The 24,668-nt window shown below is 43.4% G+C and overlaps 1 protein-coding gene across 1 annotated transcript; it reads right to left on the bottom strand.

Moving 5' to 3' along the window:
- Positions 1–608: 608 nt before the first annotated feature.
- On the bottom strand, positions 609–24,098 carry PSMD13 (proteasome 26S subunit, non-ATPase 13). The gene is made up of 13 exons (XM_040328439.1): positions 23,892–24,098; positions 21,030–21,108; positions 18,632–18,666; positions 16,782–16,837; positions 15,152–15,195; positions 9,360–9,446; positions 7,365–7,536; positions 3,990–4,069; positions 3,716–3,841; positions 3,535–3,597; positions 3,357–3,437; positions 1,494–1,610; positions 609–946 (listed from the first exon to the last, which is right to left on the bottom strand). The coding sequence occupies exons 1-13, from the start codon at positions 23,990–23,992 to the stop codon at positions 851–853; spliced, it is 1,137 nt and encodes a 378-aa protein (XP_040184373.1). The 5' UTR covers positions 23,993–24,098; the 3' UTR covers positions 609–850.
- Between the last annotated feature and the right edge of the window lie 570 nt (positions 24,099–24,668).

Raw genomic sequence — 24,668 nt, 5'->3', positions numbered from 1 at the left:
AAATTGTCGCTCTATTTTTGTTTATAGCGCAAAAAATATAGACCACAGAGGTGATCAAATACCACCAAAAGAAAGCTCTATTTGTGGGGAAAAAAGGACGCCAATTTTGTTTGGGAGCCACGTCGCACGACCGCGCAATTGTCTGTTAAAGCGACGCAGCGCCGAATCGCAAAACCTGGCTTGGGCATTTAGCTGCCTAAAGGTCCGGGGCATAACCTGTTAATGACGCAAGCGGAAACCAGTTTTTATTTTTTTAGATTGCGACAGTGAGCCGGGGGTGAAGATCCCCCGCTCACTGTCAAAACCGGGACTGGGCGGAGGCCAGTGCATCTGTAACATATTAAAGAATAAGTTCACCTTTTTGTAACCGTTTTCACAAATAAGATTTTTTCATTATACACCTTTTCCCTTTTTTGTTTTACTCTAATAAAAAAGGCACAGAAAGTAATTTAACTAAAGCTAGCAAAAAAAAGAAAAGAAACATACAACTCTTAAAAAGGAATGAGCATGTTAGTGGCATAAAATGACAACTGCATAAGTTTATATTCATCTTGCAGATTACTGTAGTGCATGCTGCGATCTGATATATTATGTGATGACAACAGTAAAGAATTTTACAGAAATTAGTTTATTTGCCATCTCAGTGCAGACACAAACCCTAAAACGTAACAGAGGCTGAATCCTTTACATAGAGTCAGGAAGCTTGTCAGACGCCTCAGATATCGGAGGTACTGGACTGTACTGCTCCCAAATGAGTCCTGATTTAATTCTCAAATTGTGCTGACAATACAGCAGATTCCTGTGGCAGAGAAATGATTGTTGCAATCTCTGGTCCTGGATTGGATGGATTCTACGTCAGGATGTCGTGGGCTTGGTGTTCTACCAACATCTCCATGCTCTTCACGTCTGTGCACCAAAACTCTAGACGGTCTTTCATACCCTTGATCTAGGAGACAAAAAAAAAAAAAGAGGCATATCAGGAAAAAAGCTTAGGGAAACGCAAGTCATTAGAACTAGATAAGATTTAGGGGGTGAATGCACATCCCCCAACAAAAACACCACTCATTAGTGAATTGCTACCACTGACAAGGGAACGACGACTGTGCAAAGAAAATCCTCCAAATGACCAATAATGCAACTTACTGCAAGCTTTACCAACTACTCCACTATAGCCATATTCATTAAGCTATCCCCCCTATTTTAGGTGAAGCTGATTGTGTGCAATCTACCTCCGATAGTGCCGTTTAAAAGCGGAGAGCCTTTGACCTGCATTTTTACAGCGTTATATTCATTAGGAAAATATTCATGGCAAATATGTAGATTTAGTACGTACAGCAGCCAGGGAAAGTAGTCAGGCTTTGTCCACAAGTACAGTATAAATGCAAGTTTTTCATTTTCCTGAAGTCCACAAGTCATTTACCAGAAGTCCAAAAAAATTTGGCTGTGAATGCAGATCATTGGCAAACTGAAACCTTTACAAGCTATCACATTACCTGTTGGAGATCAAGAACCCGAGGCTGGACCCATGTGATGTGTACTCGCTTGTCTACTTCATCGATGCTGCCCCGCAGCAAACCAACAGACAGTGCTTTCATAACCAGCATCTCCACCTTTCAGAAGCAAAGAGATGGTGTTCAGTTCAGTACCATTTGAAAAGACCAAGGAAAAATGTATTTTCAGTATTAGACTCTTATTTTGCTTCAATCTTTCAATGTGTATTCTAGTTCTGGATACATTATAGTTTTTACACGGGTAGTAAGAGGAAACCCACACAGAATGATTTTGTAAAGATACTTTTTAAACAATGTTCACTTGACTGTTGTTCCCCATTTTGATAATGGTATGTCAGAATTGAAAATACTCCCTCTAGTGGTCATTTGTATATCTGGTAATATGATGTTTTCCTGTCGATACAAGTGCTGCAAAGACCTATTTACACCTGTGAATGGGGCCATTAGCGATTAGATGCAGAAGACCCAGGGGGGTTCCTGGCAACTAGTTGCAAGAGGAAGTCCCACTGAAAACAATGAGAGGATTACAGCTCCCTCAGCTATTTGCCTTCACTTGCATGTAACTGTTAATAGATTGCATCCAATCATTGAAAGATAATCAGACTGTGTCCAGGGCATGGGCGTCCGCTGAAATTTTTCAAGGGGGAGCGATTCGGCAGCGGTGATACAGTCACATTTTACCCTTTCTTCGACCGCTAGCGGGGGTTAAAAGCGCCCCCCCCCTGCATCTTTCAATATCTTTGTCACTACTGTGTACCCACTCTCCACAACGGCACCTCTGGACCCCTTTACATTACACAGCACCCCGCTGCTCTAGCCCCCTTTACATTACACAGCACCTCTGGACCCCCTGCTCGTTACACAGACTGTGGCAGCCCCCTTCCTACCTTAATTATGCAGCCAGAGACACGGCAGCGCGGGAACTGATGGAGTTATTTTTCATATTACCAAAGATAATGATTGGTTGGGCAAGACCACCTAGCAACCTATCACCTGCTGGTTAACTCCAGCAGTTCCTTCCTCCGTTCAGCGCTGCTCACTGTCTCTCTCTCTCCTTCCCCGGTATAGGAGGAGAGTCTTTCTTCCGCACCGCTCGGCCGGCTCTGGATGTCACTCCGTGTAGTGGTACGTTCCACCTGGCCTGGGCACCCCCGCACACTCACAGATCGGCTCTCCTGGCTGCCCTGTCACCACGCCTTTGCACTGCCTGAGCCGCCCCGATTCACTTGTGGGGGTGCTGGCCTGACACCCCTGCAGTGTGTGGCATTGCTTCTCTATTCCAGGGAGGGGGCAATCCCCCCCCCCCTACCCTTGCCCTATGGAGCGGACACACATGGTCCAGGGCCAATCACTCGCAGATAATTCGCTGTGAAAGCGATTACATGTGAAAGGTTGCAAACAGTTGAGGGAGCTCTCAGGATTCTATTGCTGTCAATGGGGCTTCTGCCCACAGCAAATTGCTTGAAGCCCCCGTTGGGTCTCCCACATCCAATCACTATTAGGCCCATCCATAAGTGTGAACAGGGCCTTAAACTGATTGAGAGTTACCAGTCAGGTCAGATATGAACCCCAAATTTTTACTGAGAGAATAACAGTGAAGCACAGTCACCGTGCAGCACAACAAAGCAGGAAGCTAGTGAAATGTGTGAAGAGCAAAGCTAGCCACCCTCATTTACACATTCTTTTACAAACTATACACAGACGTATGAAGCCAACAACATTTACATGTACATCTCCAAATCTCTTACAAGGTTTATATATTTATACACGTTCTTTAGTGTAGATCACTTTATCATAAAATAAGCAAATATAGGACTACCATACACTAAAACAGTCTGAACTCACGTCATTAACGTTGACTTGCGCACTCTTTGCGATCTCTTCAAAGGTTAGCTGGCGGTGATTCGCAGGTCGTGTAAACGTCATCTAAAGATGAAACAAAAGAAAATGCAACATCAACATAAACACAAACCGTACACACTTCCTACAACACATCAAAAGTAATATTTAACAAACATCTCACCTCCATTAAACATAGCAGCTGAATCTTCTTAAGCAAAAGTGTTTCATTGGCAGCAAGGTCGGGCTAACAGGGGGAATAAATAATAATAATAAATTATATTATATATATTTATTTATATTTATTAAGACATACATAGTGAAGCAAAAAATAAGCTATTTTTTTCTACAAAGTTGATTCTCACCTGCTGTCCCCATGCCGTTTTCAGGGCTCGGAATGTCTCCACATTACCGCTGTTGAAGGCATAGAGTGTGTCTATCAGCCATTTACGATCAGAGGTACGCAGCGACTCCAAGACTGGATGCATCAACTGCAGATAAGATCAAAATGTCTTAATGTGTGAATTTATTAAAACTGTTAATAAAGTCATCTGCCCTACTTAGTTTACAGTTTAGGAAGCAACACACACATCAATACATCAACATGTACCAATTACCATACCATCAGAAGGAACTTACCAGTTCTCCAAAGTTATAGACCCCATCACCAAGTAATCCAGCTAGGCCAAGTGTAAAGGCTCTATCTTGCTGTTCTGATACTGCAACCAAAATATAGCAACAAGTTACATCAGACTCTCAATGAAGTAGAAACTACAACCCCTGGCAAAAAGTATGGAATCACCACTCTGGGAAAGTGTTCATTCAATTGTTTAATTGTGTAAAATAAAAAAGAATTAGACAAGCCACAAAAGTATTTTCCAACATTCCAACCTTCTGGCTTTAAGAAACAAACACTTAAAAAACAAAACATACACAAAAACAACACTAGTCTAGTCTGTTTATGCAGAGAAAGAAAAATATGGACTCACTCAATTCTGAGGAAAATATTATGGAATCACCATGTACTTTGCAGTTGTAAAACAAACATCTGCATCAGATTACATCCTGAAAAAATGTCATCACCAAACATCCTTTCAATTGATGGAAAAATCTCAATATAAAAACTTGAGCATTTATTGAATATTTAATGACTCATCTCCTCCATAACCTTTACCTGACATGCAACCCCCCATATCAATGATTGTGGAAATTTGCATGTTTTCTACAGGCAGTCATCCTCACACATTTCATTGGAAAGGCACCAAACAAAAGTTCCAGCATCATCACCCTGCCCAATTCAGATTGGGGCTTCATCACCGAATAACACTTCCATCCAGTCATTCATAGCCCATGATAACATTTCTTTAGCCCGCTGTAACCTTGTTTTTTCCCCGTTTAGGTGTCAGGTAAACGTACGGGGGAGATGACAGTCATTGAATCTTCAATGACTGTACAAGTTTATATTGAGATTTTGGACACTTTTCTTATTCCATTAATTGAAAGGATGTTTGGTGATGACGACATAATTTTCCAGGATGTAATCTGGTGCAGAGGTTTTAGAACTGCAAAGCACATGATAAAAAGTGTACCGCTCTAAGCCCTGCACCACCAATAGAACGCTCCCGCCCTCTGACCATAGCCATGAGTAAGCGTCTAACCATGATGTGAAACGCGTCAGTCTGTTCCCCTGCATGTCCACTTTTGGCTAACTTTTGCATTGCATTGTTTGGATTTTACACTTTTTTTTTTGTCATTTTTTTTTTTTAATAAATTGGCAGTCCATGATGATTTCTTTGCTGCAAAGTACATGGTAATATTTACCTCAGAATTAAAGGGGTGGTTCACCCTAAAAACTACTTTTTCTTATTACACTGGCCCCCCACATTACAATACGATTAAGGCTATTATTTTTTTTTTTTATGCTGTACATACCTTTGTACAGCATATTCACCCGTGGCTTCCGGGTTGCGAGTCCCGCGGGAGTGGGAGTTCCTAACATGTCTGTGATTGACGTTTTGACCAAAAACGAGCTCCCCCCGTCGCGTAAGCCGCGTCACGGTTGGCGAAAGGAGCCGAACGGCGAGTCGGCGCTATACTGCGCATGCGCATCGCCGTTCGGCTCCTTTCGCCAACCGTGACGCGGCTTACGTGACGGGGGGAGCTCGTTTTTGGTCAAAACGTCAATCACAGACATGTTAGGAACGCCCACTCCCGCGGGACTCGCAACCCGGAAGCCACGGGTGAATATGCTGTACAAAGGTATGTACAGCATAAAAAAAAAACTAATAGCCTTAATCGTATTGTAATGTGGGGGGCCAGTGTAATAAGAAAAAGTAGTTTTTAGGGTGAACCGTTACCCCTTTAAGCGATTTCATATTTTTTTTCCTGGACTACATTATTTTTTATTTTTTTAAGTGTTTCTTAAAGCCAGAAGGTTGGAATGCAAGTCCCCTTTCACACATGCCGTTCATTTCATCAGTTTAGTCACATTTTTTCTAAGAAAAAACACCAGTTTTTAACATCCTCCAGCTAGAATGCTTAACCACTCAAGTGCCATGGAAAAAGTGGACCGTTTGTTTACATCCTTTTATTCCCCCCAATCTTTTTTTTTTTTTAATCCGTTCCAAAAAAAAATAAAAAAAATAGATGTTGACAGAAGCGGATAATCATCCATTTTTCCATACAGACGCACAGAAGTCTGTTTTTTATCTGTCAACGAATGGATGAAAAAAGAACAAGCAGTCCGCATGTGTGAAAGGGGCCGTAAATGTTTTGAGGCCTGTCTGTGCTTCGTTTTTGTTTTCCTTTCAACTTGGCTCTGTATTCTGTAATAATTCACGTCACTAAATGTATTCTTTAATGTATGCACTGCAGTATAGGTACATGAATCTGACCTCATATCAGCCACTTGCAATCCACTATAAAAGGAAAACTCTGACTGATAGAGGCAGGTCAAGAAGCATGCTGATAGGAGAGGGAGCAGAGTGACACAGAGAAGGGCATATTATTGTGCTGCTTCTTCTTTTAAAGCCCATAATGAGGAAGGGACAAGACCCGCAAGTGTTGCCTAACTGAAGCATAAAAAATACACATGAAATGACCTGCAGTTCAATACATATACAGCATAATAAAGCTGTGCTGCAAAAAACTGCTAAACAAACAGCATTAGCATAGCCCTCTTTGGCAGGGCAGGAGACCTCATTTTTTACAATTCAGAAATTAAAAAAGTTCTGGTTGATACCACACCAAAGTCCGCAAGGCTGAGCAGACCTAAATTGCCACAACGTTCTCCCTCCAATTGGTATAAATACAGAGGGCTCTGCAAAAATTGTATCCCATCTGTGCACCTCAAACTGTTGCTATTTTGTTCGGTGAGGACAAACAGGGAGACATCTACGAAATTCTCTCTTCTTAGACCAATGGAAACACAATCCCTCCAAATAATGTCCAGGTAGCCAAGTATTCATGTTGTGCTGATCTCAGAGCTAGACAGTAATTATCCTATTATACAGTGTCCCAAACTAGCCGAGGGCAATAGGGTAAAATTCTATTTCTGAACTGTGTTGTGTTAATGTGTGTTCTCTCTTTTTGCAAGTTACCTTAAGGCAGCACATGAAAATGAATGGAGGGGTAATGCACCAAAAAGGGGGCATGCATAATTTTCTCAATGCAGCGCACAACATGCAGTAAAGCTTTACTATGCATTGTAGTCTACTGCAACATGTATGCTGCACTGCCTTAGTGTGCAGGGGTGTCACTCAAAATAAATTGCATTTCTAAACACCAACACTACTTGCATTGTGTTAACACACACACACACACACACACACATATAACTATGATAACCATACTGGAAAGGAGTTAATGGGCCCTTAGAGAAAATACATTACCAGCAAACAGAAATTTTCTTATTTGCCATGCAATTTTTTCTGGGTAGAAAACCAGCAGCACACATGTACATTTATTTATTGTAAGGTTACATATTATGCATGAAACACAAATGTGGGAACTTACTTGGTAGGTCTTTAAGTTCTGTGCAGCCTAGAAATCTCAGAGCATCTTTGTAATAGGAAGCATGGTTTCCTATGGTCTGGTAATATTTGCTAGACAGGTCATAAAAGCGGCTGTGCACAGACGTTACACCAGCAAGTCCTCCAAGCATCTCCTCTACACCTTCAATGGTTTCCTAAAAATAAATACGTTGACATATTAAGACTACACAGAATTTGGTCAAACCCACATCTTCTAATCATTGCAGAGTTATTTAAAAAGCAGAAACATATTTTTTTTTGGGGGGTAAACCATACGATCGATAGGCTTATGAGCACCACAAGCAACTGAACCACTGTACGTTATGTTTATTAGTACAGTTAGGTTTTTTCATGATGACATTGCGATACACGAATGATGCTTGACCATAACATCATTAAAATATACATTGGAAAATATAAGTCATATAGTTGATTATGTAGGTTTTATTTTTTTTGTTTTGTTTTTTTAAACAAGCTTAAAGCAAACCTTGCATGAAAATGTCTGTTGTAAACCCTGCCATTAAAAAATGCACCTGGCGTCTGGCAAATTAAAGGCCCATACACACGATCGGACTTTCGACAACAATGGTCCGACAGACATGTTTTAGCGGACAATCCAACCGTCTGTATGCTCCATCGGACAATTGTTGTTGGTTTTTCAACAGACAAATGATCGCTGTGAATGCTCTCGAACTTTCCAACAAATGTCCGATAGAGGATCATCCGATCGTGTGTACCAAAGTACAAACACGCATGCTTCAAACCAACGCTTAGGCCCCATTCACACCTTCGCGACAAAACGCCCGACGCCGGACGCTCGTGCCGCTGAAGGGGAGAATTCCCATTGCTGTCTATGAGATGGTTCACATCTCATAGACGCCGTACGCCTGAAAAAAAGTCCCGGACCCTTTTTTTCAGGCGGCATTGGCGTTCGGCCATACAAAGCAATGGGAAGGATTTGTAAAAAAAAAAAAAAAAAAGTTACACTATTCGCGGCAAAATACGCCACGTACGCGGCGTTACTTGTCGCGGAGGTGTGAATGCAGCCTTAACATCAGACAATAGCAGAAGTTACCCAAAGGGTGGCGGTAAAGAGCTGAAAACACGTAATTTAGTGATTGTTGGCTGAAAAAGTTCTGCCGTGTGTATGCAGAACAAATTCACGGCGAACGCCCCTTCGGACAAAAATCCACGGAAAAGTCAGATGGAAGTCCGATCGTGTATGAGGCTTAAGTTAGGTCAGGATGACTTCTTTGATCCTTTTCCCATGAAAGCAGAGGGGACAAAATCTCACAGAAAGTCTCTCCTACACACTGCTGGAGTAAATCTTATGAGATTTAAGCTTCTTAGGCCCCATACACACGAGAGGATTTATCCGCAGATACGGTCCAGCGGACCGTATCCGCGGATAAATCCTCTCGAGGATTTCAGAGGATTGCTATGCAATGGCGTGTACACACCATCGCATTGAAATCCGCGCTGAAATCCTCTGCCGATGACGTGTCGCGCCGTCGCCGCTATTATGACGCGGCGACGGGTGCGACGCTGTCATATAAGGAATTCCACGCATGCGTCAAATCATTACGACGCGTGCGGGGAATCCCTTTGGACGAATGGATCCGGTAAGTCTGTACAGACGAGCGGATCCATCCGTTGGAATGGATTCCAGCAGATGGATTTGTTGTGCATCACAGCAAATATCCGATCTGCTGGAATCCATCCCAGAGGAGATTTCTCCGCGGAAACAGATCCGCTGGCGTGTACACACCATAGGATCTATCCGCAGAAACCCATTTGCTGGGATTTATCTGCGGATGGATTCTATCGTGTGTACGGGGCCTTAGTGTTCCCAGGATCCTGAAAAAATAGGCCCAATGAGGTCACCCTTGCATTGAGGAAGTGGGAAGATGGCAGGATGTAAAGTAAATAACATGTTATATTATTTTAAACAGGCAGTAAAATAATTACTGTCACATACCTTGGTAGCTTGCAAATCTCCAATGTTCAATTTCAGAGCTCCAATTGCGGTTCTACACAGTATCACTGCCTCATCACTACTTTTCACCTGGGGGGGGGGGGTAAAGAAAAAAAAAAATCAAAAATCAAAAAAGACTGTAATCTTACATCATTTATAAAAGTTATTTCTATGTATTTGAAAAATTGAATAAAATAAAAAGGTATTAAGAAGACTTGCACTTTGAGATAAAGATTAAAGGTGCAATGTTATCCGTTACACTCACTTGACAATGTTAGGACCTGGCGTTTTGAAGCTCAGACCTGAGCGTTTGAACACGGGGATGTCACATGCCCCTTCATATCCAGAAGCCCTGCTCCATTACAGCAACTAAGGGAGGCCTCCAACAGAGTAAGACCCCTTTCACACTGAGGAGTTTTTCAGGCGGTACAGCGCTAAAAATAGCGCTGCTATACCGCCTGAAAATGTCTGCCCAGCAACCTCAATGTGAAAGCCGGAGGGCTTTCACACTAAGGCGATGCACTGGCAGGAGAGAAAAAAAATCTGTCAGCAGCATCTTTGGAGCGGTGAGAGGAGCGGTATTGTATACCACTCCTTCCCATTTAAAACAATGGGAAACTGCGGCAATACCGCCCGCAATGCGCCTCTGCAGAGGCGCATTACGGGCAGTATTAAACCCTTTATCGGCCGCTAGCGGGGGTTAATACCGCCCCGCTATCGGCCGAATAATGCGGCAAATCCGACGGTATAGCGTCGCTATTTTTAGCGCCGCTATAACGCCACCGTGGCTCCCACCCCAGTGTGAAAGGGGCCTAATGGGGTGGTAAAGGAGCACAGGTGGGTCAGCATACCTTGGAAGAGGAAGAGCAGGAGGCTATCCGGGGCATAGTCACACTGCCTTGGATGGGGGAAAAAGTAACACCCAAAAGATTTGCAGTTAGGCCTTATCATACAGAGTTACTGTCCTGCATTTGAACTTACATTTCAAAAGGCTTAGTATTTGTTTTTTTTTCGGCATAAATGTTTGAAGTGAATCTAAGAAATAGAGTCCAACAACTGTTAGATCTGCAGTTCACAGTTTAAATGAGATTACAGTGGCTGCATAAATCAATATTCAGACAGAAAACTGGTCAAGTGATGGCCCTCTAAGGCAGGGAACAGAATTACACTTTTTCTGTCCAGAGAAAGTGTAAGACCCCTTTTACACTGAAGGTGCTTTTTAGGCATTTTAGTGCTAAAAATGGCGCCCGTAAAGCACCTCTCAAGCCTCCCCAGTGTGAAATGCCACGTGCTTTCACACTGGGGCACTGCGCTTGCAGGATCGAAAAAAAAAAAAAAAGTCCTGCAAGTAGTGTCTTTGGGGCAGTGCAGGAACAGTGAAATCAATGGGCAGCGGCGGTTTTAACCCCCTTCCTCGATCACTAGCAGGGTTAAAAGCACCGATATAACTGCGGTAAAGCCAACGCAGACATGCTAGCAATGGGAAAGGGGTCTAAGCAACAAGGGTTGAGAAGAGACATATTTCAAGTGGCGGGGGGTCATTACAGTGTCAGCTTTATTTATGTGGCCTAAACCTTTTTTCCTCTGCGGTTCCTCTTCCTGGTGAGCCCCGAGAAGCAGCTTCCTTTAAAGGGCTCACCTACTGGCTCGCTCCCGAGCTATGTTGATTGCATCTATTGACACAGACATCGTGTCTCACTGATAGCCCCCACCCCCCCTTACTTCCGATTCGAATTTGACTGACAGCAACAGGAGCCAATGGCTTCTGCTGCTGCCTCTGTAAGCAGAGAGAGGAGAGAGCCACTGCAGACAGGCAGCGCTCTGGATGAAGAAAGGCAAGTATATCGGGGGAGATACAGGTATTGGGTATAAAATGTCCAGCCTTATCAACCACTTTAAGCTTTAATTTGTTTGTCTTTTTTAAGTCCCAGTTCTCATCTTGGAATACAGAATAATTAGCCTTTACACTGTGGAGATCCGAGAGTGAAATGGTTGACAAATTTAGCAAAAGACATTGGGCAGGCCTGACAAACTCAGCCTTCAAAATGCTGTGGGAGGGGGTGTCAAGAGGTTTACTAAAACATCAGTAGACAATCTGGAGAAGTTTAGCATGGCAACCAATCAGCTTGTTCAGTTATGATTGGAGAAAAAAAGAGGCTAGATGGATGCCAATTAGTTACTATACACAGCTGATCCAGTCTTTGTTAAATTCCCCCCTGTGTATTTTTAGCCTACAACAGGTCTAGGGAATTGAGTGAATTTCAGATATTATTCTGCATTTGCTTTTTTTATTATTAATAATAATAATAATAATAATTATTATAAATAATAACAACAACAAAAAAATGTTAACATGCATATTCTAGGCTTGTTAATTCTATTAAAGCCCCATTATCTATTTTCTGAAAGCAGAGACTCTGGAAAATAAAATGGTGGTAGTTCCATTTTTTTTCTCACACGATATTAGCACAAAGGCTCAAACACAAATAAAAAAGTATATTAAAGTTCATTTTACTGCACACAAATACTATAAGATTACTGAATTGTTTTGAAAAAAGATGAGGTTGCATTGAGTAAATAGATGCTAAACTTTTGTACCCAAAACGGTCCATGGGTGATGCATTATAAGCCTTTACAGGACATCAGTTTAAGGTCAATCATGAATGCTGACATTCTGGTGGCTATGGTAGTGTTTGGGTGGCTTTACAAGTGTACATGAGTGCAAGGTATGTGTAAATACTCCGGCTGCTTTACGTTGGTGGGATATATTGTGAAGAAACCTGCCTGTACTGCATATCGTTTTAGTTTTTTGCCTTTAGTTTCAGAGGCAACACCACTGTCATTCTATTACAGCAAGAGAAACAATAATGGATCTACTGGCGGGATCAAAAGGTAAAAAAAAAAAAAAAAAAAAAACACACGTACAGAGGGAACTAAACTGCAGTGTTAAGGTTACTGACATATTGCATCACATATGCCACTTTTGATTTTGCCCAGTGTTACGCTTTATTACACACATATGTAAACTGTTTTAACATGCCAAAAGCATTTGTACTCACACATATCTATGACACTAAATACACTCAGTAAGAGGACTTTAATATTTGTGAGTTCAGCATTACAGCCTTCCTTCTGCTCTTTTGTAAAAGGAGCCAGCACCAAGGATTCGGATTCATTTGGGGTTTACTAAAACCAAAGAGTGAAAAATCTGCTGTAGCTCTGCATAGAAACCAATCAGCTTCCAGGTTGTTGTTTTTTGTCAAAGCTTAATTGAGCAAGCTGAAGTTAGAAGCCAATTGGCTACAATACACAGCAGCACCAGATTCTCTTCACTCTCCAGTTTTATTAAATCATCCCCATTGTCTAGACCAGGGGTCTCCAATTTATGGCCCTCCAGTTGTTCAGGAACTACAATTCCCATCATGCCTAGCCATGTCTGTGAATGTTAGAGTTTTACAATGCCTCATGGGATGTGTAGTTCCGCAACAGCTGGAGGCCATTAGGTTGGAGGTCCCTGGTCTAGACCAATGTTTCTCAACTCCAGTCCGCAAGGCGCCCCAACAATTCATGTTTTCAGGCTTTCCATTATTTTGCACAGGCGATTTGATCAGTTTCACTGCCTTAGTAACTACCACAGCCATTTCATCTGAGGAAAATCCTGAAAACATGACCTGTTGGGGCGTCTTGAGGACTGAAGTTGAGGAACATTGGTCTATCTACACTATCGTTTCTCCATTCCAGTCCTCAAGGTGCACCAACAGGTCATGTTTTTAGGATTTCCCTCAGATGAAATGGTTGTGGAAGTACCAAGGCAGTGAAACTGATCAAATCACCTGTGCAGAAGCCTCAGAGATGTGCTGGCGCGGATGTGGGCAGATCGGAAACATGGCCCATATATGGTGGCAGTGTCCAAAAATTAAAGTGTATTGGAGAAGAATTAGACAATTAATTACTAAAATAACGAACACAGAGATTCCAGATGATCCCTGGGGATGTTTGCATCAGAGGATAAGATTACCTATGAAACAATATCAGAAAAGTCTTTTACCCCACCTGTTAACCGCTGCTAAAAGCCTGATAGCCAGTCACTGGCAAGAAAGGGAAAGTCCCCCCATTAAAGAATGGTGCAATAAAATGAATTATATTCAAAACTTAGAATTTCTAAGGTTAAGTGATTCAGATAGTTTAGAGGAATTTGAAAAGACCTGGTCTAAGTGGACGGAGTTCAAAAATTCCATGACATTTGCGGAGCTAATGGGTGCATAGGGTATAGTACTTGGTAAGACTTTCTCGGATTTTTAAGGATGGACCCAATATAAGAAAGCCTCAAAATTAAGAGAGGGAAAAAAAAAAAAGGTTAGAAACAGAAAGGCAACTGGAGTCCCAGGGGATGGGGTGGGGGGGGGGGGGAGGAGGGAAATGGTGGGGTATAAGGGTTACAAGAATTAAAGGTGAAATGTTTAAAAATATGGAAAAGTACATAAAATACATACTTGCTATTTTTAAATACGAGAGGGGGAAAGAGGGGGAGGGAGAGGGAAACAAACAAAAAAAAAAAGCTACATATAAAAATTTCCACATATGATGCGAAACCAGGAAGGAGATATGGCGGGCAAATGAAAGGCGGGTAAATCTTGCGACCTTCCTTTGCAAATGGTTAAGTCTGAGGTGGAAAGAAAAAATGGAGAGCCTGAAAACGTGACCTGTTGGTGTGCCTTGAGGGCTGAACGTGAGAAACACTAGTCTAGACAGGCTATAAAGCCAAGAGCTGTGAAGGGAAGCTGCAAAGCAGTCAGCTGCCTAGCTGTCCAGTATGGCATAGATTTGTGATTTACAAGACTGGTGAACAGAATTACAGATTCTAGGACAAGTAAAAAAAACAGATAACATGCACGCATTTAAACTATGTATTCAGTTTAACTGAAGTAAAAATGCATATAGCATTATCGCTGCCCCCTACAGCTTTACTGTATTTACTCGGCGCTCTGGTTCGGTCATGTGATCAGCTCGCAGTAGCGGCTTTAGAAGAGAGGAGGGACAACAAACAGGTAGCCTATGGGTGTCATCACCACCCAGGCATTGCAGCCATTTCCCTTGCTCTCTCCTCTCCCCTGAAACCTGGAAGCTGATCATGTGACTGGACCAGAGTGCCCTTAGAATAGGTAAGTAGACGGATTTCCTCTACAGACTAGTCAGTATAGGTCTTAAAGGATCACTAAAGGAAAAAAATTTTGCTGAAATGACTGTTTACAGGGTATAGAGACATAAAAGTTAACCGATTCCTTTTAAAAATAGATTACATTCAATCATATAATGTACAGCTTAGACCATTGTGAAAAGCTCCCAGTATGATGGTTATAAGGAAACAGACAAGCAGAAAGTGTGGAGATCAGAGCAGTTTTACAGCAACATCAAAGCAAAAACTAGCAATGAGGACATGAAACCAGTACTGCAGTAAGGTAAAGGAAGCTATTTAGCTAAAAAAAAAAAAAAATTCCTTTAGTGACCCTTTAAGCTGGATACACACTATACAATTCTCTTTAGATTTTTTTTCCTTTAAAATTTACCAAAACCGTATGATAGGAGATCAAACCTAAACACTTTACATTTTTATGCAATCAGTCAGACCCTTGCACTACATATAGTTGAAGGTAAAATCTAAAAGAAAATTGAACAAAACTTGTATAGTGTGTATCCAACTTTAGAATTGGGGTGGGAGCAGATTTCAGATTAGCCTGCACTTCCACTTTAAGCATCATTTAGTAAATATAAACAAACTACAAAAATCTGCTTACCTTCTCCCGAGTCTTTTCTAGAAAACTAAGTGCTACTGTGGGATCTAGGGAAGAAAAAAAAAAAAAAAAAAAAGTTTATACAGTACAGAATAATGGTCTCTAAAATGTCATATACCTGACAAGTCCTTAACATGGAACTATAGACAATTTTTTTCCCATTTTGGATAGAAAAAGGGAGGTTATTAACCTTGTCAGGTTTTTTTTTTTTTCTTCGCCCATCTATGTCCCATTGCGAAGATTTCCCTTCACTTTCAGTCTCATAGCCAAACAGGAAGTGAGAGGAAATCCCTGTAAATCAAGGGAATATCTTGGGGACCTCCAGGACACCAGAACTAGTGTACCCATAAGAAGATTTCCCTTCTATTACTTTTCTGGGGACAGCCCAAAACTTGGGTAATTTTTTTTTTATTTCACTTTCAATGATAATGTTAAACAGGACAAATAGGGTGAATCTCCTTGGGGGGGCCACAGACAGCAATAAAAACTGACAAGTGTCGGCGGCGACATCTCTCCCGGAGTGATTGGCCAAAGCCGCAATGACATCACTCCCACGCATGCACGCGGTAGCCACCGGTAACGGCACATACATGCCGTTGCTTCAGTTTTCCCCAGTGCGCGTGTGCCAATGACTTTGGCACATGCAGGGGACAGAGGATATCTCTGAAATCGTACAGGCTTAGGAGATATCCTGGGTAGCTACAGGTAAGCCTGACATACAGCATAACATGGTCTGTAAGGGTTTACAACCACTTTAACATACACATTTTAAGCCTGAGGATTACTTAGCCCCCCACAAAAATAAATAAATAAATTATATTTTGAAAGCAAAGTAGGAGAATAAAATGATGATAGTACCATTAGCGCACGTTTTGTCAGTAAAAAAACGTTGCTTTAGTAAACACAAACAATTCCCAGTTTTTGGTAAAATATACAAAATGAGACTGCAACGAGTAAATAAATAGATAGCCAACATGTTTTTGGCATGCTGTCAAAGTGACCGCTTTACAGCTATGGCATTCGGCAACGTGCTTAATCCCTTTACGAATGCCCAACGCATATGTGCAGCGGCAATGGGGTGGCCTTTAACACTCACAGGCCGCACACATCAGTCACTGGGTGGCTAATGTGTCTGTACTGAGATCACAGCTCTTGGTCACCACCAATGATCGGCAGCTGGCGGGGACTAACTCTCAATCATGTGACCACTGTGAGAGCCTATCACAGTGGTCAGGTGATTGGCTAATATCCACCCCCCGCCCAGTGGTCAGAACTTTTTGTGACGCCAAGGTGGATGGGAAGGTTTTAAAATCCTGGTCTTCCAGCCAGTGGTTGAAAGAACACTCTTAGAGCTGGTTCACACACTGGCGGCATGACTTTGGGGGTGACTTGGCAAGGCAATCTCAAGACAACTTGAAAGGCAACTTGCAAAATGACTTCTGTATTGAAGTCAATGCAAGTCGCCCCGAGTCGCACAGGAACCTTTTTCTAAATCGGAGAGACTTGCGTCGCTCCTATTAGAACGGCTCCATTGAATAGAGCGGACCGTGACTTGTCAGGCGCCTGACAGGTCGTCCCTGTGTGAACCGGCTCTAACCCAGGTTATTTGCAATATTAGTGTAAAAAATCTCACCTGTCATTTGTCTCACTACATGAAGGATTATTTCAACCAGAGACAATGGGTTAATCCTGAAAAAAAAAAAATGAATATGAATGAGAAGGAAAGAACATAAATGAGTATGTGAAAATCTGAAGGTGGTGGGAAAATTGACAAGGATTTAGAGCTTAATGTGAATGATGCAAAATTATACTTTTGAACATGATTGGTTTAAATAAACATTAACGGACTTAATATTGTGCCAAGAATATTGATGTACGAATTGAAGTATAGGATTGGTCATCAGTCAATGTCCAGCTGAAGCAGTGAGAGGAGCCGTCAGTCCAAATGCTGTGTGAGCCAATTGGGACACATCTCGGAAGCTTGACCACGCCTCCATCAGCCCGATTGCTTGACAGCTCCTCTCACTACTACAGCTGGACACATTGTCTTTGGGCGGACTTTCGATTTCTGGATATACCATCACAGCCACATAGGGCAGCTTGACACCAGTCTCCCTGCACAGACTCCAGGTTCATCTTGCTCCCCACCACAGCCGGCTTTCTTCTCCACCAAGGACTAGCAACACAGCTCCCATCTCATTGAAATCCACTGCAGACTGTCACCCCCCCCCCCCCTCCCCTTGAGAGTTCCATTTGTTTTATATGGTATTTTACTTAATAAATTGTGCTACACTATGCCGGTTTGGTGCCTTCTTCCCTTCCAGTGCAAAAAATATACACTGTCACTTTACTAATGACACTTGCTCAAAGGGTTAAAATGTGTGCCTAGCCAGTGTTTATGTGAACAGTGTGTGGTGTTTTTACTAGGGGAAGTATTTGATTTTATTCCCATCTTTGCAGGGAAAGTAAATGCATTACTTGTGTGCTCTGAACGATCGGTGGGTGCTGATCTATTGGGAGGCACCCACTGATCGGCATCTACTGTGTAAAGTCACAGCAGAGCCCGGTCGGTTGCACGCCCCCTATCTGGAAGTACTAAATCTCATATTAGGCATGTGATCTGGTGCAGCAGAGCCACCTTGCCACCGTATATCTATGTTATACGGTTGGCAAAGGGTTAAAGCAGAATTCCTGGCTAACACTATCTAGCCTTAAAATGCCCCCTCCCCATCCAGCTACCTATGCTGATTAACCTGTGTTAAAATAGGAGTATAGTTACTGGTTTTAAGCCTGCTCCAGTCATGTGATCTGTGTCAGCGGGGGCTGCAGGAAAGTAGGGAGCACTGACAACAGTGGGTACATGGAACTCTATGGATGACTTCACCACTCCCAGCAGCTGAGTGCCCTCTCCTCTCCCCTGTAGCCCCCACTGGATGACACAGGGGATCACATGACTGGATAGTGTTGAAAATAGGCAAGTATACACATTTTGGCTAACACAACATGAATCCTGGGTGGAACATGAGCATTGACTAAAATCCATAAGGATCATTTGTAGCACCTTCTTGAGTTTATGCAACAGAAATGTAAGCTGTTATGAAGGTTAAAGGGGGTCCAACATTATTTATACTAGACAGGTGTACCTCAAAGTGGCCATACAGGGTAATTCATACATTGGCTGTAAGTTGTGTACTATCTGCTCTATTCGTATACGTAGGTAGGTGCATAATGAGTCCTTATAACTGCAATAATGGCCAAACTAAAATACGACTCCTTCACTTAATAGAACTAATATTTATAGTAAAAGAGGCTTTTTGAAAATGACTCGAGTTCCTAAAAAAAAAAAATGAAATTCTCCTATAACTTAGCCTGAGCTTAGCTAGCTATTCCAGCAGATGCTTTTACATTCAAGAGAGACTGTGCAGGTCAGATAAGCAGCAACAAAGTTGTTGGACATTGCCTAGTAAAAGGATGTGCTCTTACCTGTGCTCAAAATCACTGATAAAGTTTTCGTAAAGCTGTGGAAAGACAATAGAATAGAATTACATACATTACAGCCATTTATAAAACAATTTAAATCTGAACAGTCACTACAGGGATGTAAACAAACAACGATCCAGGTGCATTGGCAACTGCCCAAGTGAATAAGGACTGCCAAACTGAGGACGCAGCTGTCCCAAACTAAAAGACCAATGAGACTTTGGGAATAGAGCTGTACCATGGCAAATGAGTGACACTCAACCTTGGGTGTAGAAACAAAAGCATTTATTCCATTGGGGATGAAGGTAAAAATTAAGGCATACAGCAGTCATGGAACAGCCAACCAATGGACATAGAGAACCACAGCATGAGATGCAAGGACATGGAGGCTGAAGCCACATAGATGACAGGGGAGCTCCTGTGTGAAGAGAAGCCAAACCGCGCTGGGGGGCAAGATGAAAAAGATGACTACAGTCAGAAGTTCCCAGGCGTTACTGTAACCCAGACCATTGGGGGGGAATGGAGAGATATCTCAACATGTGTAGGCGACAGGCTGGAGATACCAGGATGGATAAACAGTGGCCAGAGGCACCAGGAAGTGACAGTTTGCTGGGATCTGCATTCGTCGTCCAGAAATTATGTCACAGGCTAACAGGAGACAGTTGAAAAGATCCAACAACTGTAGACAAAGTCAGGCATGGGAGCCGGTCCAGGGGCGCTGAAGCCTGAAAGGCAAGGGGGGAAAGGAATGCCGACATCAGTGACTACATGTTTCGGGCATAGACCCTTCTTCAGGTCATAAAACTCATCGGAAGTGGATACCAAAGAAATATATAGGACTGGGAAGGGGTGGAAAGGAGGGGGAAGGGACCGGGCACCTATGTCATCCATGATGCTCCACTCTCCACAAATGTAACCATTTAAAACCCCATTGATCACAAGCGCTCAAAGAACACACATTGGCATGGACTATCCCAACACACTTCTCCAGGAGTCTTTTGAATCTCGTCAAACAGGGCATCCAAACACGAAAACCACAATTGTTCCCTCTGGGCCCAACGCTAGATTTATCAGGGGTTTTAATGGCAATCACTAACATTATCAAAAAAATTGGCCATCCTTCGGTCTGACCCCAAACTTACTGCCAGTTCCTCAGGTTGTTTTTAAGAGGGCAGACCCTCAGAAATCGCATTGCCCCGAGCATACCTAAAAAGACAGTACAATAGACATTAGAAGTCATTTGACTTGACAGTGTAGGAAACGGGGCTGCCTGACATGCCAGTTTATTACTCATGGCCAGTATTCCTTCCGTGACAACTCTGGTAAATATCTATTCCCGCCGACCCATGATTTCATTTCTGGGCGACGAATGCAGATCCCAGCAGACCGTCACTTCATGGTGCCCCAGGTCACTGTTCATCCATCCTGCCGTCTCCAGCCTGTCACCCATGCAGGCTGAGATATTCCTGCTCCCCCTCGACAGTCTGGGTAATGCCTCGTACACACGATTGGCTTTTGCCCGACCAAACTCACATCGGAATTCTGACGAAGGAAAAGAGAACATGTTCTCTATGTAAACTCCAATGGAATTCCTCGGAATTTCCGATGGAAAAACTCTGATGGGCATACACATGGTCGGAAGTTCCGATGGAAAAAGTCAGTCGGACTTTTTCATCGGAAATTCTGATCGTGTGTACGAGGCAATACATTACCACCTCAGCCTGGTACCTTCTGATAGTGGTCACCTTTTTCAAACCCCCCCCCCCCCAACAAGCGCAGTTGGCCTCCTCCATACACAGGAGCTACCTGGTCATCGATGTGGCTTTAGTCTCCAGGTACTCAAATCTCATGCTGTGGTTCTCTATGTCAACTGGTTGGCTGTTTCGTGACTGCTGTGTGCCTCAATTTTTACGTTCATCCCCAATGGAATAAATACTTGTTTTTACACCCAAGGTTGAGTGTCACTTATTTGCCATAGTACAGTGCTATTCCCAATTTTGGTTTCTCATTACAGGGATGTAAATTTGAAAAATACTGATGTTAACGATGGATGCACAGCACAAATTTCAGCCGATTCCTGCTGAATCAGATAAATTTGAGATCCAGGTTTCTCTGTTGGCAACACAAAGCCAATGTAAAAACTGAAGGAGTAGGATGGAAAGTTCTCAGCTGAATATTGACTATAACAGATTGAGTACTTGAACATTGGCTGCACTCTGACACCACCCACTGCTGTGGCTGCTTGAATACAATACCCACCAGTCGAGATTCCTCCATCCATGCTGCTTTGAGTGGAAGGGGAAATCAAGTGATTTTCTTATGACCAGACTGAACTGACAAGAGAAAGAATTGCTTGCTTTCCTCCAAAATTAACTGGTCTTGTATGAGATACCATCCTTACCTTGATAAGTCCATCTCCTTTAGCGCACTCAGGATCTTGCACAAAGTCCAGCAGTTGCAGAGTCAGTTGATGCCATAACCTAAAAATAAAATGTGTTTGCTGCGGTCACAAATCAGATAGCCGGAACTACATGCAATATTCTGTCAATTTAATTCCAACTGCACATTTCATGAAAAGAACAGTACATGAGAAGAAACTGAAGCAGTGTTTTGGCAGCACCAGCAGTGAGAAAGGTCTCTTCTTTTGCAAGTATAACTGGAAAGCCTGTGATCAATGGATGGGAGCTGCTTCAGGAGACCAGAAGGTAAGTACTGCTCATTCCTTTACTCCAAACCACTGCTTACCTTTATCCAGCCCTTTGAGCACTATTCCTCTCACTGACACCCAACAATGGGGCCCCCTTCCACCAGTGATGGGGCACTATTCCTCCCAGTGACAATGGGGTTTGTATGCCAATATATGGGCAGGGAAAATGTGTAGGATTTGTATGGCAGTATAGGGACAGTGTATATCAGTCGATTATATTATATATATTAAAGACACGGTATATTTCTAAAAGTATAGGGATGCCTGCCTTTAAAGAGATTGTAAAGGTAAACGCTTTTTCACCTTAATGCATTCTATGCATTAAGGTGAAAAAACATCCGACAATACCCCCCCCCCCCCGTTTTACTCACCTGACCCCTCGAAAGTCCCGCGCAGGCCCCCCGACATCCTCTTTGCCACTCATCCTGGGCATTGATTGGTTACAGTGGATGGATTGAAAGCAGCGCAGCCATTGGCTCGCACTGCTGTCAATCACATCCAATGACGCGGCGTGTAGGGGGGCGGGATCAAGTGATACAGTGAGCGGCTATATCACAGGAGCGCGCCCGCAAGAACTCAACACCATGCAAGCTTGCTCGCAGGAAGGTGTTGAGTTCCTGCGGAGAGAAGCCGAGACAGCCGCCGAGGGACTCCAGAAGACCAGGTTCGAGCCACTCTGTGCAAAACAAGCTGCACAGTGGAGGTAAGAATGACATGTTTGTTATTTAAAGAAAAAAACTATTAAAGGATTAGGAGTGTCTATGGGAATATTTGACCATTCTTCCAGAAGCACATTTGTGAGGTCAGGCAATAACGTGGACGAGAAGGCCTGGCTTGCAGTCTTGTGTTCCAAAAGTGTTCTTTCGTGGTTGAGGTCAGGCCAATCAAGTTCCTCCATCCCAAAACTTGCTCACCCATGTATTTATGGACCTTGCTTTGTGCACTGGTCCGAATCATTTGGTGGAGGGGGGATTATAGTGTGGGGTTGTTTTTCAGGGATTGGGCTTGGCCCCTTAGTTCCAGTGAAGGGAATCCTTAAAGCGGGGGTTCACCCTAAAAAAATATTTTTTTTCTAGCATACCATCCAGCATACTAGCGCGAGCTACAGTATGCCTTTATTTTATTTTTTGGCGCCGTACTCACAGTTTAATCCCGTAGTTACGTTTCAGACTCCCCGCGGGGAATGGGCGTTCCTATGCAGAGGGAACATGATTGACGGCCGGCATGGCGCGTCACACTTCCCGAAAATAGCCGAAATAGGACTTGGCTCTTCACGGCGCCTGCGCAGTCAGCTGCAAGTCTGCGCAGGCGCCGTATAGCGCCGTGAAGAGCCGAGTCCTACTCCGGCTATTTTCGGGAAGCGTGATGCGCCATAGCCGGCCGTCAATCATATTCCCCCTGCATAGGAACGCCCATTCCCCGCGGAGATTTTGAAATGTGACTACGGGATTAAACTGTGAGTGCGGCGCAAAAAAATAAAATAAAGGCATACTGTAGCTCACGCTAGTATGCTGGATTTCATGGTAGAAACTTGTTTTTTTAGGGTGAACCACCGCTTTAAGTGTCAGCATACCAAGAAATTTTGGACAATTTCATGCTCCCAACTTTGTGAATACAGTTTGGGGGATGGCCCCTTCCTGTTCCAACATGACTGCGCAACAGCGTACAAAGCAAGTCTGGGAAATTCTAAGTCCATAAAGACATGGATGAGCGAGTTTGGGGTGGAGGAACTTGACTGGCCTGCACAGGGTCCTGACTAGGGATGAGCTCCGGCGTGTTCGCAGTCCACGTGCAGAGCCCGCCAGGAAGTCTGCACGGCGCTGCGCCAATCACAGGCAGGGAGACATTTCCGATCTCGGCAGCCGAGCATCGCGACAATGTCTCCCTGCCTGTGGTTAGCGCAGCGCCGTGCAGACTTCCTGGCGAGCTCTGCACATGGACTGCGAACACGCCGGAGCTCATCCCTAGTCCTGACCTCAAACCGATAGAACACCTTTGGGATGAAATGGAGCAAAGACTGCGAGCCAGGCCTTCTCATCCAACACCAGTGCCTGACCTCACAAATGGCTTCTGGAAGAATGGTCAAACATTCCCATAGACACACTCCTAAACCTTGTGGACGGCCTTCCCAGAAGAGTTGATGCTGTTATAGCTGCAAAGGGTGGGCTAACTCAATATTGAACCCTACAGATTAAGACTGGGATGCAAGTTTGTGTATAAAGGCAGGCGTCCCAATACTTTTGGCAATATAGTGTGTGTGTGTATAAAATTGGGCAGTATATGAACGTGTAGTCATGTATACAGTGTATGTATTGTATGGCAGTGTATATCACTGTGCAGTATGTATATGGTAGTGTCTGTGTAGTATACAGTCTATGTATGTCAGTGTCTATAATACACAATGTATGACGGTGTATGTATTTGGTAGTGTCCATGTAGTATACAGTCTATAGTACACAATGTATGGCAGTGTATATCAATGTACAGTATGTATATGGCAGTGTCTATGTAGTATACAGTCTATAATACACAATGTATGTCGGTGTCCCCTCTCACTTCTTATTGTAGAGTTCCTCCATTCGGTGCCACACTCCGGCCACCTCGGGTGACGAGCTCTGGCTTTGCTGCTGCTGTAGAAATGCGGTCACGTCCCTCATGTCTGCCGAGAGTCCAAAACCTGCTACCCAGAAAATGTGAAAGAAACACCGGATTGCCACCACCGGAAACGTCCTCAGCAACCTGCACACTCACTTCCGGTGTTTTGCGGCGCTGGCGGCCGTAAAGCGCAGCTGTGCGTCACATGACTGTCTCAGCATGCTCCCCCCTCAGTGTCAGGCCTGTGCTGTTCAGTGTAATGAAAGATGTGTAAATATGATGGAGTGTATCTAACAAAAATTGAGGACACACATTTCTGTTGGGCAGCAATAAGTCTGTGTATATCCTACAGTACTGCAGTGTATGTCCACACAGAGTATTGATTTGTTGTGCATAGAGAGGGGGAGGGTTAGAGCTCCTGTCAGTTTTTTCTGTTATCTGGGGCTCCTTTAGAAATGTTATACCCCTATCACAGGGGGTGGACGCTGGCAGCGGATCCTCTTGTTTAGCAGGGGGTCGCGCCACTGATTCCCCTCTGAGCAGGCAGATAATAGAGATAATAGGTCTGTGTCCGCTCCACTGATGCAGAGCAGACACAGACACAACCTGCTGTTCTCTATGGGGAACGCCATTCCCCTCCATCTGTTTTTAGCAGACCAGATCAGGTGTCAGCATACACATGTCCACTTACAACCACTTCACCATAGAGAAGAATGTAGGTTCCGACGGGGTTCACCT

The sequence above is a fragment of the Rana temporaria genome, chromosome 11, assembly GCF_905171775.1.
Source record: "Rana temporaria chromosome 11, aRanTem1.1, whole genome shotgun sequence".
Lineage (NCBI taxonomy): Eukaryota > Metazoa > Chordata > Amphibia > Anura > Ranidae > Rana > Rana temporaria.
The sequence above is the reverse complement of the archived record's forward strand: the minus strand, read 5'-3'. Positions and strand labels throughout refer to the sequence as shown.

What these genes read in the sequence shown, in the direction of transcription:
- PSMD13 (XM_040328439.1), bottom strand. Translation starts at nt 23,992, where the DNA reads ATGAGGGACGTGACCGCATTTCTACAGCAGCAGCAAAGCCAGAGCTCG. An exon ending in GAGATTTGCAAGCTACCAAG is followed by an intron (nt 7,537 to 9,359) that starts GTATGTGACAGT and finishes ATTTATTTTTAG; the next exon opens with GAAACCATTGAAGGTGTAGA. An exon ending in AAACGGCATGGGGACAGCAG is followed by an intron (nt 3,598 to 3,715) that starts GTGAGAATCAAC and finishes TCCCCCTGTTAG; the next exon opens with CCCGACCTTGCTGCCAATGA.